The following is a 19,459-nucleotide window of genomic DNA, read 5'->3' as shown; positions in this document are numbered from 1 at the left end:
TACAGTGGTTGCCGAATGGTAACCCTGGTTTGTGAGTATTACCATTTACTCTATCTAGTAACCATTTACCAGTACATATTACACTATTGGGACTCAGTGTTCCAATAGTGTTCAAGAGCTATTCTCTATCTTCCACCACTCTGCTACAGGTTGAGATGTGCATGTCTTGCAGTGTCTCAAGCATTTCCTGTACAGTGTCCAGCCCTTTTACCTGGACAGGAAATGAGCAGGAAAGGTTCTAAACAGGGTCAAAGACAAAAATAAAGCCTCAGATGCAATAAAGGCATAGACAAGATAACCTCATAAGACCCTGAACAAGCATGCAGATCAGAGGTGTATGGCAAGATTAACTGCATGCTTGTTTCAGAGGTGTATGGCAAGATTAACTGCATGCTTGTTTCAGGTGTGTGATTCAGACACTACTGCAGCCAAAGAGATCAGCAAGGCTGCCAGGCAACTGGTACGGTTTAAAAGGAAATAAATATGGCAGCCTCCATATATCCATCTCTCTTCAGATTCCCTATAATCAAAGCATATAGTAACTGATCCTTTTAATCCTCAACGGCATTCATTATCCAGTAATTTGTTAGCCATATCTTCCACCTCCTGGGCGAAGCAATTTGGAATATTTAAACTGACAGCTTATTAGAACATGATCATATTTCTTCAAGGGTAGGAACAGACTAGGCAGAAACTCTAGCGTTGTGTACATTGCTCATGTTAACGGGCATAATGGACCGCATGAAAAAATGCATTTGTTTTCATTATGCAATGTGCGTTTTTGAAACGCCGAACTTGCTGCACATTTTTCCAAAACGCACATAACGTATGTCAATGGTGATGCAGAGGTACAGCATGTTATTGCGTTTGCATTGCTTTTTTGTGTGTTTTTGCATGAAAAACAAGTGATGATGTATTTCCGCTTCCTGTTGACTTCCTAGTGATGAGTCAGAGAGGACATCGAAAATGTGTGCTGCTCAATTCATGGAAGCTTCTACTTTTACAGTGGAGCGTTTGATGTTTGAAGTGCAGGCTAAGCATCTCAAACACACGTGTAAACTCCAACAACTACAAACTTGTAAGCTCTCCTACACAGCCCACAACAGAAGTGATGCAAGAGCTTGCTTTCATACTGGCCACATTTCAAAAAAAAATCATGAAAAGCATATCAGAAACGCATACAAAAACATACAAAAACGCACGATTCACATAAGCGAAAAAATGTAGGTGCGAAAAGCAAACGCACTCGAAACGCTCTTCATTATGACAAAAAAAATAGATAAATGCATATGCAGCAGAACGCAACGTTTCACAAACCGGCTCTGCGTTAAAGAGTACCAGTCGCGGAACATTGCGGCTGCCATACTATAGCCAACATCGACACAAACCACACCGACTCACTAATGAACGCCCCGGAGGGCAATCTGAGCCTTGTACAGGCCGTCATTATCTCCTGGCGTTCAGGCGGCGACATCTGACAGGTCCCCTTTCTGGCACATTCCAATGTAAAAAGTCCCCTGCACAAATTCTAGTTTTACCAGTTTGCCGGTGGTGAGAGCTGCCAGCAGTTAACATTTCTAGGAAGCGGCCAGACAGAAATAAAAGTGTAGGAATGTTATCAGGCGTGAGCGGCGAGGGACGCCAATGCTGCGCGTGTGCCCCGGACGAGGCATACCTTACCATTGCTGAAGGAAAGCCCCGCAGACGTGAGGTCAGGCAAGCTGGCTTCCATCCTAGCACCTCTTTCACACGTCCTAAAGTCGAATTTGTCAACGTTTCCTCGCAGCCTCCAGAGCCTTCACAGTAAATCCCACAGCACTGCGACACGCGTCATGCTTCGAATTGCGAGGAAATCCTCCCAGTCCAGATGGCCTACCACAAAGCACTTCTGTATTGGCACAAAGAGATCCTCAAGAAGACACTGTGACATACAGACACATCCAGTGCCTGCCCTGCCTGCTTCCCCTGTGCTCAGACTCCACAGGAGAGGGGTGGAGACAGCAGCCAAATCTCAGTTTGGTGCAAGTAATGAGAGTCAAATGTCAGCAGATCCAAGCACACAGTCATCCTGACAGGCAAATGCCTTTCCCTTACTACACTGCCTATCGCTTACATAAAAACACTTGGGGGCCCCGATGCAATCCCCACCCCGAGGGCACCCTTCTCTCCCAGTTACTGCCAGTAGTAAAAGTTGCAGCAGAACAGTCCCTGAAGTCCAAGTTCCTCTCCCCACCTCAAGAAATTATAATTATGCATGAATAGCACCGATATCTTCTGCAGCACTTAAAAAAAATAGTCGGAGATGCATCATATAAGACAATATACAATTAGAGTTTATTGAAACAGGAGATTCCAAAAGAATCTGGAAGTCTCTGTCATTCAAGATTATTAAAGAGGAATAGAAGAGAAAATGACTTTTTTACAATACTCGTTCATTCAAGATTTTAGTGTTGGCCCATTGTAAAATCTTTTCTCTCCCCCATTTACATCCGGAAATTAGTCACAAGTAGCTACAGCTTAACTGCTGTCAGGAGCATCTCTATGTATTTTTTTTTTTATTTTTTGACTGAGTTCCAAAGCCTGTACAAAATATACCTAGTCTCCCAGAATGTTGGGGGGGGGGGTGTAATTTCATATAGCTAAGCATCCCTAAGCTAAGAGTTAACAAAACCAAAGGGATATTAACCATTTCAGGCCCATGGCTCACTTCTACGTAAAATTGGCATGGTGAAGCTATTCTGGCTCCTCAGACCGCACATTCAGGGCTTGTTTCCACTGTTGCGACGTGATTTCGCCGGCATTCCGACGCTTGTAAAAAAGCATGCGGATGCGTTTCCGCATGCGTTTTTACCCTGCCATGCGAAATTAACCATGACACTGCCAGGGCAAAATAACATTGAAAAAGGTGCGAAATCGCGGGTAAAAACGCATGTAACAAACGCATGCGTTTTTACTATTAAATACATTAGCGGCGATTCGCATGCATTCCACTCGCAGGCGAATTCGTTGGCTTTTGTGCGTTTTTTTACCGCTGAAAAAAAACGCACCTCAACAACGCTACAGTGGAAACAGGCCCATCCACTTGCATTACATGTGCGAATCCGCATGCGTTGGACGCATGCGGATTCGCGATAGTGGGAACGAGCCCTCAGAGTCTCTTGGTTGCAGTTCTGAGCTAGTTTTGCAGCCAGAGTTCTAGCAATGATTTTGTTACCATGTGCCCATGTGGCTAAACAATTCAAACTACAAGGGCAGGAGGAAGACTGTATCTTCCCAACGTGTCCCTTATTATTAAGACCCTCCCCTCTCAGTTTAACTGAGGTGTAGTGTAGACACTAAAGCGATACATTAGATTTTCCCCAAATCGCAATCGCCGGTGTATGTGTGTGTGCATGTGCGACTGTTACGTGAAACTTAATGGGGCTCTGTGGGGGTTTGGCAAGGATAAAAACCGCCACTTACGTCTGGCATTGCCGAATAATGCGCACTGCTGTTCGTGTCCTCGGAAGCTTACTGCGCAGGCGCAGTATGAGGTTTTCTTGTACTATGCCTGCGCAGTAAGCTTCAGATGAAGCGGGCGGGAGCGAGCAGGCCACGGGCGCACAGCCGCAGTTGGACGGCATGACGCGCTAGACCGGGGCCGGCAGCGGAGAACGGCGGATTGGAGGAGCACAGCGTGGGACGTTACTGCTCCATGGGGCAGATAGAAGCCCCAGGTAAGTGGTGGTTTTTACCCTTAGGTTACCCCACAGATCCCCTTTAAAAGGGAATCTGAAGCGAGATGTATTATTGAGGCTGATATATATTTCCTGTTAAACAATAACAGTTGCCTGGTAGTCCTGCTCATCATTTTGGCTGCAGTAGTGGCTGAATCACACACCTGAAACAAGCATGCAGCTAATCCAGCCAGACTTCAGTAAGGGCATTTGATCTGCATGCTTGATGAGGGGCTGTGGCTAAAAGTATTAGAGGCAGAGGATCAGCAGGGCTGCCAGGCAACTGGTATTACTTAAAAGGAAATAAACATGGCAGCCTCCATTTACCTCTCACTTCAGGTTACCTTTAAATGTGTGACAGGTTTAATTGTCTTGCTTGGCAGTGAGACATTAATATTTACAGGTGTGCTTTGAGGGCTTGGCATGTTTATATTTTAGGTACAATAAAAACTGTAATAAGAGAAGTGTTGATAGGTAATTAGCTAGAGGCATATTTTTTTGGCTGTACAAAAATGATAACCAAGTATCAAACTTTTATAAGTACTATTACCTACGGAATAAATATTTGGTGGCTTTATTTTGGTTGCTTGCATTTGTTTTTCTCACAAATGTATTTTTTTACTCTAACAATTTTTTCTCTTTGAAAAAGCCTACAGCAGCCTAGCAGGCAGAGGAGAGCTTTGTAGTGTTATATTGCAGTGAACACTAATTGCAGTCCAACAGTTGGATTGACGTCTTATCAGTTGTGTGAACAATAGCAAGCAATAGGGCTGCACGATTAATAGTTTTAAAATTGAAATCGCAATGTGGGGCACGACGATTACATAATCGTGAAAGCGGCGGGGTTTTTTGCCGCGTATGTTTTTCCGCAACCCGACACGTGTAATTATAGCGCAACTCGCCTTCCTACTTCCAGCCTCTTCCTACTTCCTCTCCCAGGCGCCGTCAGTCGCGTTGATTACAGCGCCCCCTGCGATTATGAAACCAGAAGTCATCACAGTGGGCACTGATATTAACGTGATGGACGGCTAGGAGAGGAAGAAGATAGAAGCTGCCGGTTTCATCCCGAAAGGTAAGTTCTTACTATGCCCGCTCTCCCCAGCTGCTACTCCTATACTGCCTGGCTACCTATACTGATGGCAGCCACCTAGCTATGGGGCAAATATACTGGCAGCACCTACCTAGCTAACCTGAACCAGGGGCAACTATACTGGCTACATTATAGTGGGGGCAACTATACTGGCTACCTATACTTGAGGCACCTACCTAGCTAACCTATACTGGGGGCAACGATACTGGCTACCTATACGTGAGGTACCTACCTAGCTAACCTATGGGGCAATATTGGCGGCACCTACCTAGCTAACCTTAACCAGGGGCAACTATACTGGCTACATATACTTAAGGCACCTACCTAGCTAATCTATACTGGGGCAACCATGCTGGCCGCTACCTATACGGGAGGCACCTACCCAAAAAACCTAAACTGGGGTAACTATACTGGAGGCGCCAACCTGGCTAACCTATACTGGGGGCACTGGGAATTTAGTGCTAAAGCTTGATTTGAAGAAAATCGTGAAAAAAACGAAATCACAATTTGAGAGAAAAATCGCAATTTAAATGTTTTCCTAAAATCGTGCAGCCCTAGCAAGCAACTTTTTTTTTTGGTTGTTCTTGTTTCACAACAAAAGTTGTTTGATAATTGTGCTGCATAGAAGACCGCTGTTGAGCGTGTATGGGGCTTAGTGGTTAAAGACCGTCGACAGGCTAATAATTCCAGCTTGCGAATAATTCAAGTATATAAATTAAAAGCGGGATTAAACTGACATGACATTCAATAAAAATGTGTTTCGCAACTTTTTATTACCCAGTTACTTTAATTGCTTTTGTGTACAATATTGCCCATTTACAGATTACAAGTACCCAAAGTACAGTTTATCTGCTCTGAAAGCTTGCTTTGCATTTAAATGCATAGCTGCTGTATTCATATATTAAAATCTATCCAGTGATCTCGTCTCAGCGCTCTCTGCTTCTACTACGTGTGCAGCTCAGTTTTAGCACTGCTGCCAATGGTTACTAATTGTAGCTGACAAAGGAATGTAAACAACAGATAATGTGATTACCCCTCGGATTCGGCAACAAGGTTTTTTTTGTGGTAATAGGTTTTGTGCTGTAAATCAATTTCCAAGCTGCATAAATTTGTACAAGCCAGAATTGTTCGTATCTCACAGAGAATCAGAGATGGTCAATTCGATTTCTAGTGAAAACTCGTCGGATTGGGTGGACAAGGTGGTGGATTCAATTGCTACCCTGATTAGAGGGGACAATCCTCCGGAGTTCAAAATACAAATCTCTACACGGTTATGGTTTCAAGTAAGCTTCCGGTGGCCATTAATAATACAATACTTTGGGCAATCGATTCTCCGATTACGATATTTCGTAATATGGATCAAAATTGATCAATTTTTTGGATCAATTCCATTAATCTGATTGAATTGGACTGCAGGTTTACTTCTGTCAGTTTACTGGGTTAGTGTCCTCTGTAGCCCATCCTCTGACCTCAGCAGTCCCGGGGATGCTTAATAGCCTGCTGATACACACATACACATCTAGAACTTTGTACTGAGCATAAAACGAGAAAAATAGAACAGCAAGTAAAGACGTGCAAGCCACATCAAAGATCGCTGTCTGGTATTTAGTTGCAGCCAGGGGAGTGGGTGAATTCCTCCAGGCCCTGAGGCAAAACACACACACACACATACACACACCACACACACACATATATACACACACACACATACACACACACATATACACATACACACACATACACACACATATACACACACACATATACACACACACACACACACATATACACACATATACACACACACACACATACATATACACACACACACACACACACACACACACACACACACACACACACACACACATATACACACACACATATACACACACACATATACACACACACATACACACACACACATATACACACACTTTTTCCCGTCAAGGAAAATACATACATCAGAGTCCTCGATATCTGTCACCAGCGGGGATCGCCTGAAGACTGATACATGTGCTTACCTAAAAAACAAACCTCCCCCCACAAATACTTACCGGGCCTCGAGCAGCCTTCCTGTACCTCATAACTGCTCCTTGCGTCCTTCGGGCTTCTCCCGTGCACGGAAACCGGTGCGTCACCTGACCCACATCAGGTGACACCCCGACTTACGTGCACGGGAGCTGCTAGGTGCTGCAGGAAGGCTGCTAGACGTTGCAGGAGGCTCGATAAGTATTTAAAAAGTTTCAAAACCCGCCCAAAAACAAATTCCACGTTATGCCTCAGGCATGCCGGTTAGTTGAGACTTTCACATAAAGGGAACATTGCTGTATTATGTATGTAGTATTCGTCCCAGCCTGAATCAGGGTAAAGGCAGAATAAATCTAGCATCCCTGCGGTCGTTGTCCTTCCCGGAGGCTTTAAGTGAAGTAGCTGCTTGTATTGTGAACATGCGAGTCTAGCGTACATTTGTCTCTGTCGTGGTGTGTAATTTATTACATGGACGGCTGCCATCAATACTGTACCACGGGGCTATGTTTATTCCAGGTTTCCACTGACTCAGCACTATGCTCTGTAGGACGGTATACATGTGAACCAATAACATTACACCAGCAGGGAGGCTGCATGGAAGATCAGAAGAGATTAACTCCTTGACCTCTGGGAAACTCAAAGTTCTCTGACATCTTCCTCACACATTATGTCTGAACAGAGTTCACTCTGCCGCTAATGATTTTCATTGGCACTCAGCTGAAGAGCAACACTTACAACCAATGAAACCCACTGGAAAAGCAGTATAGCTGATGGAGTCTGCTCACCCAACTTCTCTCCAGTGTCAGGTTCTGGAGGGAGGCAGAAGAGTATGCGGTGGAAGTGGGGAGAGTATCCAAAGGCGTAATTGAGAGGAAGAGTGGGGGTGGGGGGGGGGGGGGGGAGAGCGTGTCCACAGGCATAATTAAGCAAAAGGGGGGAAAGAATATCTGGTTGCGTAATTAAGCGGAGGGGTGGGAGTAGAGTTTCCAAAGGCATAATCAAGCACGAAATAGGGGGAGGGTATCCAGAGGCGTAATCAAGAGGAAGAGGGGGAGGGTATCCAGAGGCGTAATCAAGAGGAAGAGGGGGAGGGTATCCAGAGGCGTAATCAAGAGGAAGAGGGGGAGGGTATCCAGAGGCGTAATCAAGAGGAAGAGGGGGAGGGTATCCAGAGGCGTAATCAAGAGGAAGAGGGGGAGGGTATCCAGAGGCATAATCAAGAGGAAGAGGGGGAGGGTATCCAGAGGCGTAATCAAGAGGAAGAGGGGGAGGGTATCCAGAGGCGTAATCAAGAGGAAGAGGGGGAGGGTATCCAGAGGCGTAATCGAGAGGAAGAGGGGGAGGGTATCCAGAGGCGTAATCGAGAGGAAGAGGGGGAGGGTATCTAGAGGTGTAATCGAGAGGAAGAGGGGGAGGGTATCTAGAGGTGTAATCGAGAGGAAGAGGGGGAGAGTATCTAGAGGTGTAATCAAGAGGAAGAGGGGGAGAGTATCTAGAGGTGTAATCAAGAGGAAGAGGGGGAGAGTATCTAGAGGTGTAATCAAGAGGAAGAGGGGGAGAGTATCTAGAGGTGTAATCAAGAGGAAGAGGGGGAGAGTATCTAGAGGTGTAATCAAGAGGAAGAGGGGGAGAGTATCTAGAGGTGTAATCAAGAGGAAGAGGGGGAGTGTATCTAGAGGTGTAATCAAGAGGAAGAGGGGGAGAGTATCTAGAGGTGTAATCAAGAGGAAGAGGGGGAGAGTATCTAGAGGTGTAATGAAGAGGAAGAGGGGGAGAGTATCCAGAGGTGTAATCAAGAGGAAGAGGGGGAAAGTATCCAGAGGCATAATCAAGAGGAAGAGGGGGAAAGTATCCAGAGGCATAATCAAGAGGGGGAGAGTACCTAGAGGCGTAATGAAGAAGAAGAGGGGGAGAGTATCCAGAGGCGTAAGCATGCCAAAGAGGGAGAGAGCATCCAGAGGCTTAATTAAGTGAATAAGGGGAAGAGTAGAGTATCCAGAGGCGTACTTGAGAGGAAGAAGGGGAGGATATCAAAGGGCTAATCGGGTGGAAAAGGAAGGCAGAGTATTCAGAGAGATAATCAAGTGGAAGAAGGAGGAGTATGCAGACAACTAGAAGACTGACTGGCACAGGAATGAGCAGTGGAAGTCTCCCAAAGCCGAGTATAAAGGTTTGTAGAGGGCATCCAATTTTTTTTAAATGTCTAATAGCATAAAAAGCTCCAGTCCTGGTTTGCTGGTTCAGTTAGTATCTCCCTCTCTAGCGCATTGCAAATCAACCTCAGATGCTCTGCATCATGGCGAGATATAAAAAGGAAGGCATAATGGGAGGACTCGGGTGGCCTTGACATCGCTCTGAGGAGAGGTGGCCTATGCGTCATGCAAGATCATTTTTGAAGCAAACCTTAGCTGAAAACAAGCTTATGAGATAACGAATTGTAATCACGCAAACAGATCTGCCAGGATAGATGGCTCATTCTGCCCAAGAACAGTTATTGGCCATTATCTTTTTGCATCGTTGGGCTGTTTAGCAAGAAACTACTGACTGTCGGTGGATTGTTCATTTAGAGTACGAGGCTACAGGCCATAAAAACAAAACCAACATATCAAAAAGCATTGGCAATATAAAACAAACATTACAAAATGAGCAGAGGATTATTGCAGTTCTTTGGCACATGATTACCACCATAAGGAAAGCGGTGGAAATGAAAGGGCCTCTTGTATAATGAAACCTCTCTGGATGTAACCTTGTTCTCCTTTCTGCCAGGCCAGATTAACTCCTGGCAAATATTAAACAGCCTCACCACAAAAAATAACACACAACACACAGGCAGCTGCACGTTTATCAAACCCTCACACAGAATATGGTGGAGAGGCCATGTGGCCGCTTCCCTGAGCCACCGCTGGCAGGACGTTCCATCAACTCCTTGGCAGTCATTCACACCAATGCTATGCGATTCTTTAAAGAAAAAGCCATCGGTCAGCATTCTGCATCGCTGGAGGGTGAATGTGGGATTTAGGCGCGGGTTCATTTGGTCAACGGAAGAAGCAGATAGTTGGATATCGGTAACATTACGGATATTCTACAATCATCTCCTGTAACCAACTCTCACATTAACCCTTCCCTACCCATGTGTTGAGGTGAGCCAGCAAGAAAGTCCACAGAAAACAGTTCTCCAATCACAGCAATGTCTACAACTTGAAGCAATCTGATTGGCTGAATAGTGAGGGCGTATTTTTACTACAACCTACGGTTTGAGAGGGCGCTGTCTACCCAATCACATTAGAGGAATTTCCCTGGGCTTTCCAGAACGTATGGTACGATCATAACACGAACACTAGCCTGCACCCAGTGGCGTAACAATAGGGGCTGCAGCCCCTTGCACCCGCAGGGGGAGGGCCCTCTAGGGCCCGCTCAGGGCCATTATGGGGGGCAGAGAGGGGTCATAACATGAGCAGAGAGCATGGGCACACACCTGCGGGGAGAGGGGATAGTGCCCCCTCTCCCTCACTTTGGGCTCTCCCCCCTCCAGCATCCATCAGCGGCAGCAGGAACACATCCCTTCATGCGTTCCACTGCTGGAGGTTCCTCTCTCTAAGTGTCTGACACTGCTTCCTGTTTGAACAGGAAGTAGAGGTGAGGCACTTCGAGATCGGACCTCCGCGGTGGATGGAGGTATGTGTTCCTGCCCGGGAGCCCTGAGATAAGAACCTGAGGTGGGGGGGGACGGGACTGTCCCCCCTCCCCGCCGATGTGTGCCTATGCTCTCATGCTGCGACCCCTCTGGCCCTCCAAAACAGCCCTGAGACCACGGGGGGGAATTTGGGGTCAAGCGGGGCATCCAAATTTTTGCAGAGGGGGCCGGTGGTTTCTAGTTACACCCGTCTGTGTCCTTGCATGGCCCATTTGATCCAAAGGAAGGTGAAAAACCCTTACAATTAAAGAAATACTATCGATGCCCAAGTGTTCTAAAATGACAGTGTGCAAATAATGTCTAAGTAGCTGTGTAAACATTTTCCTACTTTTCATGTAAAATAGAGGCAAAAGCTGTAATTTATTGAGGGTAGGATTTAGCTATATTGGGACAAATCAATTGCAGAAGGGGTGTCTGCTTCAATGCACAGCAGCCAGAGTTGCATATCAGACTACAGAAAGCAAATATCAAACATATCAAACTCTGGAAGCAAACAGTATGAAAAAGCTGTGACAATTAGTTACATTTCCTCTGCTCTCTTTAGACAGCTCAGTCAGAAACACAGGACACAGGAGCTGCAGCTGTTGGGAGTTCTCTTCTCTGTCACACACAGAGCTACACATAGAGTTACTGATCAAGTGTGAGGGGAATTTCCCCTCTCCTCATGGCTCAGTCAGCCGTCAGTTTTGGTGTCAGTAAAGTTTGAATGTATATGGATAACAGTAAACAAAGAAGTTGCTACTAAAATGTATACACCAGTACTTAGCAGCACTTCCCAAACAATTCCTGTGTCAATTGAAAAAAATATGTGAATCGGTAATATTCCTTAAAAACCTGCTCCGTTCACTTCTGGTTCCCTTTAAGTCCATTCATGCATGGAGGTAAACCTGCTTGCTATTATTTATAGGTGGACGTCAGAGGGACACAGTTATCACCATCAGCAGAGCACAGAATCAATAAGAGAATCGATGTGTGTAATAGCGGGATAAGTAGTAGGCCGTCTCTTTTGAAATGGGAAATTTCCACGTTGCTCCGGAATGTGCTTTTAACTTCCCTGCTTTCTTAGCAGACTGGTGCGTCCTTCCATGCCTGATGAATGCAACATGTGTTCTCTGTTTGGTATGGGATTTTTAAGACCAGCTGGCAGAAGGAATTCAGCTAGATGTCAAAACAATCCCTGAGCAATTGGAAGTTATATACTGCGTTATTTGCGCATTCCAGAATACCTCTCCAGGTCACTCGTTTTCCCTCTGCAGCCAATATACGAGCAGGAGGCCAGATTCTCCATCTAGGACGGTGCTGTCCACATGCGGGAGCCAATAATAACAGTGTGCCTTGGTGTTTTCAGGACTACATAGCTCGTGAGTGACATATTTCTCATACCACATGCCTTATAGCTCACGTATTATTCCGACCGACGTGGTTCTAGGAGAAACCGCAGGCTCCAGGCCTTGCCCAAGTCATCGCCGCTTGCTGGTCATACGCTTTGCTATACCCGCCTCCGGGCAGCACATTTGCCATAGCCGCGGACACCGCTAGAGTGCTTAGGACGTGGTTAGAAGGCCTTGATAGAGACAGTTGCTGTCAAATTTAATAGCTTGCCATCATTTCCGTTGACATTTCCGCACAGGTGTCCCTGTCCTCTAAAGCCAGGAAAGAACAGTCAGCCCAGCTGGATCCCCCTTTCAGCAGACACTATACTAACCTATAGCGGGGAGGACTCCTGCTGCTCCTCACGCCCAGCTTTACAATGTGCAGAACAAGACACCAGGCCAGGTGTGTGAGATCCATGGGGACATGGTCTCCAGAAACAACCTGGCTGGCAAAAACAGGATGACTAAAACTTTAAAAAATACAAAACTAGACTTTGAAATGTAACGGTCATAAAATGAAAATTCTATTTTTATCTGGTAAACAAGTAATATGGATGCTAACCAGGCAATGCAAAAGTTAAACTCACTATTACTTTTCTTGTTGATAAATGATCATTCCCCAGTTTACCTGATCTTATTTGGTACACACAACATCTGGTACACAAAGGACATGGTGGGTTGTCCTTTTATTTGCTTCTCTATTTCCCCTCAGACTTCACTAATGCAGTCTGACTGGCTGAAGTCTCTCTCCTGTTTTCCCCTCCCACACCTCTATTCCTCTCCAATTGGCCAATATTTGTCATGCTGAGACAATGCACTTTCTATAGCGAAGGGCAGGCAATACATACACAATTAGACAGAGGAGAGTAAGGGAGGAAATGACATCAGGATTGGTTTCAAAATAGCCACAGTTACAATGGGAAATGCTAAGCAGGAGTTTCTCTTTTTTGCTGTACAAAAATCACTAAAATAAAAACATTGTTTTTTTTCTGAGATAGTGTGGCTGAAAGCTACTCTTTAACCACTTCACCACTGAGGGGTTTTGCCCCTTTAACACCAGAGTAATTTGCACCTTTCAGCTCTCCTTCCATTCATTCGTCTAACTTTAGTATTGCTTATCGCAATGAAATGAACTATATCTTGTTTTTTTCGCCACCAATTAGGCTTTCTTTAGGTGGGACATTATGCCAAGAATTATTTTATTCTAAATGTGTTTTAATGATAAAGTAGGAAAAAAATGTGGGAAAATATTTTTCAGTTTTTGGCTGTTATAGTTTTAAAAAATGCATGCTACTGCAATTAAAACCCATGAAATGTATTTGCCCATTTGTCCCGGTTATAAAACAGTTTAAATTATGTCCCCATCACAATGTTTGGCGCCAATATTTTATTTGGAAATAAAGGTGCATTTTTTTCAGTTTTGCATCCATCCCCAATTACAAGCCCGTAGTTTATAAAGTAGCAGTGTTATACTATACCCTCTTGACATAAATATTTAAGAAATTCAGTCCCTAAGGTAACTTTTTTTTAAATTACAAAAAAATAAAATAAAATTGGGGAATGTGGGAGGTAATGAGTTAATTTATTGTGTAAAATGAATGTAATTGTATATGTAAAATGCTTTAGGGCGTAGTTTTACTATTTGGCCACAAGATGGCCACAGTGAGTTGGTATTCATGCGACCTGTAAGCGTCCGGAAGGACGCTTACAGGAAGCAGTATGAGGCTGGGAAAATCACAATGATCGCGCTGTTTCTCATAGAAGCAGCAGATCATTGCGGGGGCTTAGATCAATGAACGGGAATGGATTTTCCCGTTCATTGATCTCCGGGCGGGCGGTGGCGTGCACAGCGGCGGTAGCGCGGGAGGTACGGATTTCTCCGTCCCTTGGTTTTTTAAGGGTGCAAAAAGGGACGGAGAAATCCGTACCGCGAGGGGTAAAGTGGTTAAGCCCTCATGGTTGATCTCAGAATATATACATTATAAACACGCATAAATACCTGGCAGCGCTAGAGGCCTAGGTTTGGCAATCTCGGCTAGGGTACTATCTGCATGTAGGATTACCACCATGCACGGAAATTTATTGCAACTAGGCCTATCGAATTGAATTTGATTGGCCCAATTACAAAATTTGCATGAAAAAGCTGCACGTTACCTAGTCTTTCCCTTTGCCTCCCATACCCCATAAACATACTGGAAAGTTACTTTTTGACTCCAAAATTGACTCCACACTATAGTCAAGTCATGATTATGGTAGGGTTTAGACTGGGAGCTTTGAGGGACAGTTGGTGGCCTCAGTGTTTGTACTATAAAAATGCGAGATTCTAATACAATGCATACATATCTACAAGTCTATTACAGATAAAATGAACCTGAAATGAGGAACCCTGCTTCAGGTTAGACACTTGTCTGTGTAAAGGGAAGACTGGCTACCTTACAGCCTTCCTGGACCTCTCTCTCCGTCCCGTCGCCCCACTGCTGTCCCCCGTTGGAAGTTATTTGACCTGCTAGGTCGAATGGCAAGTACGGCCTGGGGCACACCAGAAGAGTTTTTCTGAGAGTTTTGAGTTTTTAAATCTGCTGCTAATGTTATCCTATGTGTCTGTGCACACTGGAGCAATGAGGTTTTGTAAAAAAAACCCATAGCATTACATTGGGACGAGCTTTTGAAACCTCTAGCGTTTCACTAGAGGTTTCAAAAGCTCTTCCCAATGTAATGCTATGGGTTTTTTTTTACAAAACCTCATTGCTCCAGTGTGCACAGACACATAGGATAACATTAGCAGCAGATTAAAAAAACTCAAAACGCTCAAAAACTCCTCTGGTGTGCACCAGGCCAATTACCGTAGCAGTATAATTACATCCTGGGAAACTTCACCTGAAGTCCCAGGGACATAAATGTTCGTCTTCTGCCGCAGGTGGCCCTGTGTCAATGAGACGCCTGCGCCATTGTATCTTCCGGCGTAACACATCTAAGCATTACTTCCTGTTCACATACTCATAGTACTTTAATTTTACACTATTTTGTACACTATTCTGAACTGCCTGTAAATTTGCTGGATTAAGTTAAAGCTACTTTCTCAGTCTTATTTTGAGTGTGCTGGTCTTTGCACAATACAAATATCTGGCCTACCCATGCCCTGGTGGGCTGACCGTGATAGCACCTCAGTTATATCCCGGAGGAGTGCGTGCCCCCCCCCCCCTCTACTTTTTGCATATACTGGCATGAGGTTTCTGGACACACTACCCTCCCAAGGTCCCCTAGGTGGAGTCTGGGTCAGTTTCCTGTTCTGGGCACCGTCAGAACATGCAAGTTGTCCTGTTGAGTTGTCTACTGTACTAACCAATATGAGATTTCAGGGAACTGCAAACATAACAAGCAGACGTCTGAAATGTGAGGACAGGAGAACCGGCTCAGGGCTGAAATGTACACACAGCTCGCTTGGAACAGTAAATATGAATGGTGCGCTTTGTTTTTCACACCTCGCCTTTCTCTAGTTCACTTATCTCAGCCGTATCTCTCTGCTCCAGTGAATGTTAAAGGATCCTGCCGGAGTCACAGTCACAGGAGCATTACCTCCATTGTGGATCATTTACAACAAGGTGATGCTGTCCGACTCACACCAGCCTGAACACATTCTGCTAATGAGCAACATCAAATATACATTTTGATCACTGCGTCTTATAGTCCAAATGCAGGGAGTTCCTGACTTGTGAACGCCTGCCAATACAAACCTCCAACCCACTGCAATGTCGGGGACTCCCTGTACTGTGCCCGTGCAGAGGAGGACACCGGGGGACAAATGGAGGGCACAGGGCGGCATAGAGAAAGCCAAGGAGGACAGAGGTGGACACAGGAGGACACAGGGAGACACGAGGTACAAAGGGGCATAATCCACAAGATCCCCTTCACCATGGATGCACCAGGTTTAGTATATACTTTTTCCCCCTGGTTTTTGTCCTCTAAACCTAGGTGCGTCATAGTCAGTAACATCTTATAGTCCGAAAAATACGGTGCACAGCATTTGACATCAGCTGGCAGAACTCATTGTGCTGTAAGTTACTGGTATGCTTTGATATCTCTCTGCTAGCAGGAAATAGAGAGACTGAAAGAAATCCTGTTCTTGTCTCACACTGACCCCTAGTGACAAGTGGGCATAAATACACTTTACAGCAGTACTAATTAGTAGCAAGGAAAATGTAACATAAAAAAGGTGCTTAAAGAGAACCAGAGACGAAGCACCCTCATGTATTTTATTACATTTATCAGTGAGAACATGACAGTAAACACCTACCCTGCTTTTAGTTTCAGTCTTATCTGCTTAATTAGTCTATTATCAGCTGTGATAAGAATCCCCGACTGGCTCAGTCTAGGTTTGACCTGGAATCATTATAGCTGAGTCACTCTTCTGTGGAGTCTTTTCAAGCCCAAGCCTGCCACCTCCTGGCTTAGATTTCCTGCTTTGCATACTGAGAGCTGTGATGACATGGGAGGGGCTGCTGCTGCTGAGAGAGAATCTCTAAAACAGATAAGTGTGGCTGCAAAATGTGATCTGTGTGCACTCTCCATAGATACTGATGATGACTGCAGTTTAATTCCTATGAAAGACACTTCCTACAGGCAGCTGCACATCATACCAAAATGAAAGGCTGCATTTAGCCTAACTAGCAGCCTAGTCTCTCATAGTCTAGACAGCACATCCAGAACAACTCATAACCTGGAAGCAGAAGGGATATGAACCGGCGGCCATATTTGATGTTTCCTGGAGCAATAATGGATAAAAAACACTAAATAAGGCACACCAGAGCGGCGAAATTATCAGGTAGAGCATTTATTCTTTGCAAGCCATCGACTGATATGTTTATTTTTTGTGAAAGGTTCATCTCTGGTTCCCTTTAAATAAATTGGCCTGGAGCACCTGCAAGCCTCTTAATATATTGGCTGCTCAAGGGTTAAATAATTTGGCCCGCCGGCTCAGACTAGGTGACTAGATTTTGGCACCTTATGTGATGGAGTTTGACACCGCTTGCTTTAATCCAATGAAGTGTGGAGAGTGTGTTTTGTTGCAGCTCTGAGTAATGCTGTGCTACGGTGCTCACAACACGTACAGCTCAGCAGGCACTGTAAGCGATCACATATTTATAACTGTATGATAAATATAACAGTAGTTAAAGTTTCATATTAACAAGGGCAAGCAGACACAGCAACGTGACCTTTAGGCTATGCATACAATACACTTGATGCACTGCTAGTATCTGAATAAAAGTGTCCCTTTAAAAATAAAAGTGGCATTACACACACACACACACACACACGGCAGTGGAATAATAACAGTCCTGATCTCCTGTGATGATTAAACGCCAATAAGCGTCTTCAGAAAATACTCCGGAAGTCAAGTTGCGGAAAGAAAGCATTTGAGTGAGCACAGCGTGACCTTATCAAACCATCACTATCCACGACCCAGTTAACAAATAAGTCAGCAGAGCAGCTGGGAGATCTATAAATTAATGTCTCTCTGGATGGCACAATGTACCGAACGAAATGGACAAACTATCTTTACTTTGTGGAAGTGCAGTGATGACAAATGGAAACACTAAAGACAGTGTAAACATACGGATGTTTTATGGCAGAAAGTTACAGCACAATAATGTACAGCATATTATTGTATAAATACAATAAAGCAATACTGCAGTAGAAGAACAGAGGCGCCAGCAGAATAAAAGTGGATAAAACCTTTAAAACTTGCATGGAGGAGGTGGTGGACTTTGCTACTTTTCAGACAGTCTTTCGTGTCTGCTTTATGGAGGCAAGTCCACCGCTTCCTCCAAGCAAATTTTAAAGGTTTTTATCCACTTTTATTCTGCTGGCGAGGCGCTCCTACTGCAAAATAGTTTCCACCCCTGGTGGAGGGGTGATCTACCCCTTATTCTGATCTACAGAGAGCGACTTCTTAATCCTGAGTGAGGACAGGTCTAATCTTCTCACCTGCTTATACAGTGGTTGCCTGATGGTAACCCACGTTTGTGAGTATATTCTTCTCACTGATTTGCCTTACTTTGTTTATGTTTTAACATACTACACGATATTGGGCTCTCAGGTTCTCTACATTTTAATAAAGCAATACTGATTGCCTAGAGCCTAGGTTCTCAACGTGTGGTACGTGTTCCCCAAGGGGGTACTTCTGATGGTTCCAGGGGTAACTCGGGCTTGATATACTTCACCAAGAATACCAAATTTAGAGTTTTAAAAAATGATACATTTTAATTTAAAAAACACCAAATTAGTATTTTAGCAAATTAAAAGCAATAGTAGATGCTTGGAAATGATTTCGAACCAATTATGCACTACAATTAAATATATATTTGTCATGGGCTACTTGTGATAAGGTTTACTATGCTGGACCTACGTAGTGAGTATAGCATTTTAAAAAGGGGTACATACCAATAAGAGGTTGAGAAACCCCAGGATGGCAGACAAAGGAGAACTGCAGTGATACAAGAAGTAATGCTGTCAAAACAAACCTGACACTAAGTAAAGCTATCCAAGGTAAGCACAGAGGTATGGCCATGCTGGATCCATATACAGGTAGTCCCCGGTTAACGAGAACAAGATAGGGACTTGTAGGTTCGTTCTTAACCTGAATTGGTTCTTAAGTCGGAACGGTGCCATCTCTGTCCCCTGTACCTCCAGTGTCACCCTCTGTGTCACCTCTGCCATACAAGTTTAAAAGCCATTTTTTGTTTGATTTTTTTTTTAATTTTTCTCAAAAAGTAGAAGTCCAATTTGAATTTTTTTTTTTTTTTATGGCAACACAGAATCCATGCCGTTCGTATCGGCGGGTCGTTCGTAAGTCGGAGACTACCTGCGTCTATGTTGTCTGTTCCCCTACTATACCCCTCTCTCCTAGTTCCTCAACAGATGGAAAGCCAAATTTGCATATCACTGCCTTAACCCCCTTGCCGGTTATCCCGAGCTCAGCTCGGGGTAACCTGCGCAGGAGGGTTCCTCAGGCCCCGCTGGGCCGATTTCTATCAAATAAAAAGCAGCACACGCAGCCGGCACTTTGCCAGCCGCGTGTGCTACCTGATCGCCGCTGCAGTGTGGCGATCCGCCGCGTGCAGCGGCGAAAGAGGGTCCCCCCAGCCGCCCGAGCCCAGCGCAGCCGGAACAAACAGTTCCGGCCAGCGCTAAGGGCTGGATCGGAGGCGGCAGACGTCAGGACGTCGGCTGGCGGCCTTCCTTGTTACTTTTGATCGCCGGAGGCGATCGAAAGTGCAGATCCGGAGCGCCCTCTAGTGGGCTTTCATGCACCCAACTTTCAGTTGGCTGCATGAAATAGTTTTTTTTATTTTAAAAAAAACCCTCCCGCAGCCTCCCTGGCGATTTTAATAGAACGCCAGGGAGGTTAAAGGAATCTTTGCAGCTCAGAGTTTCAAATAACTGCCATGTTTGAGAAGTTAACACCCCCCCCCTCCCCCCTTTTCACTGCCATTATCCAGGGTTGGTGTGAAGTTCATCAAGTGTGATTTATCTTATGTGTTTGGAGCACAGTGTC

The 19,459-nt window shown here is 44.9% G+C and overlaps 1 protein-coding gene across 7 annotated transcripts in view; it reads right to left on the bottom strand.

Annotated features, from left to right (window-relative positions):
• The window catches only part of EML4 (EMAP like 4), a 259,771-nt gene that overhangs the window by 134,010 nt on the left and 106,302 nt on the right, over positions 1-19,459 (bottom strand). For 5 of the 7 annotated variants that reach the window (XM_068232995.1, XM_068232998.1, XM_068232997.1 and 2 more), the window contains exon 1: positions 1,681-1,965. The exons of the other annotated variants lie outside the window; for them this stretch is intronic. In XM_068232995.1, coding sequence (XP_068089096.1) covers positions 1,681-1,732 — 52 coding nt within the window. In that variant the 5' untranslated portion in view covers positions 1,733-1,965. Of the gene's footprint in view, positions 1-1,680; positions 1,966-19,459 lie in introns of those variants that run through there. 7 annotated transcript variants of the gene reach the window in all.

This window comes from Hyperolius riggenbachi, chromosome 4, assembly GCF_040937935.1.
Source record: "Hyperolius riggenbachi isolate aHypRig1 chromosome 4, aHypRig1.pri, whole genome shotgun sequence".
NCBI lineage: Eukaryota > Metazoa > Chordata > Amphibia > Anura > Hyperoliidae > Hyperolius > Hyperolius riggenbachi.
Note: the sequence above shows the minus strand (reverse complement) of the source record. Positions and strands in the feature narration are given on the sequence as shown.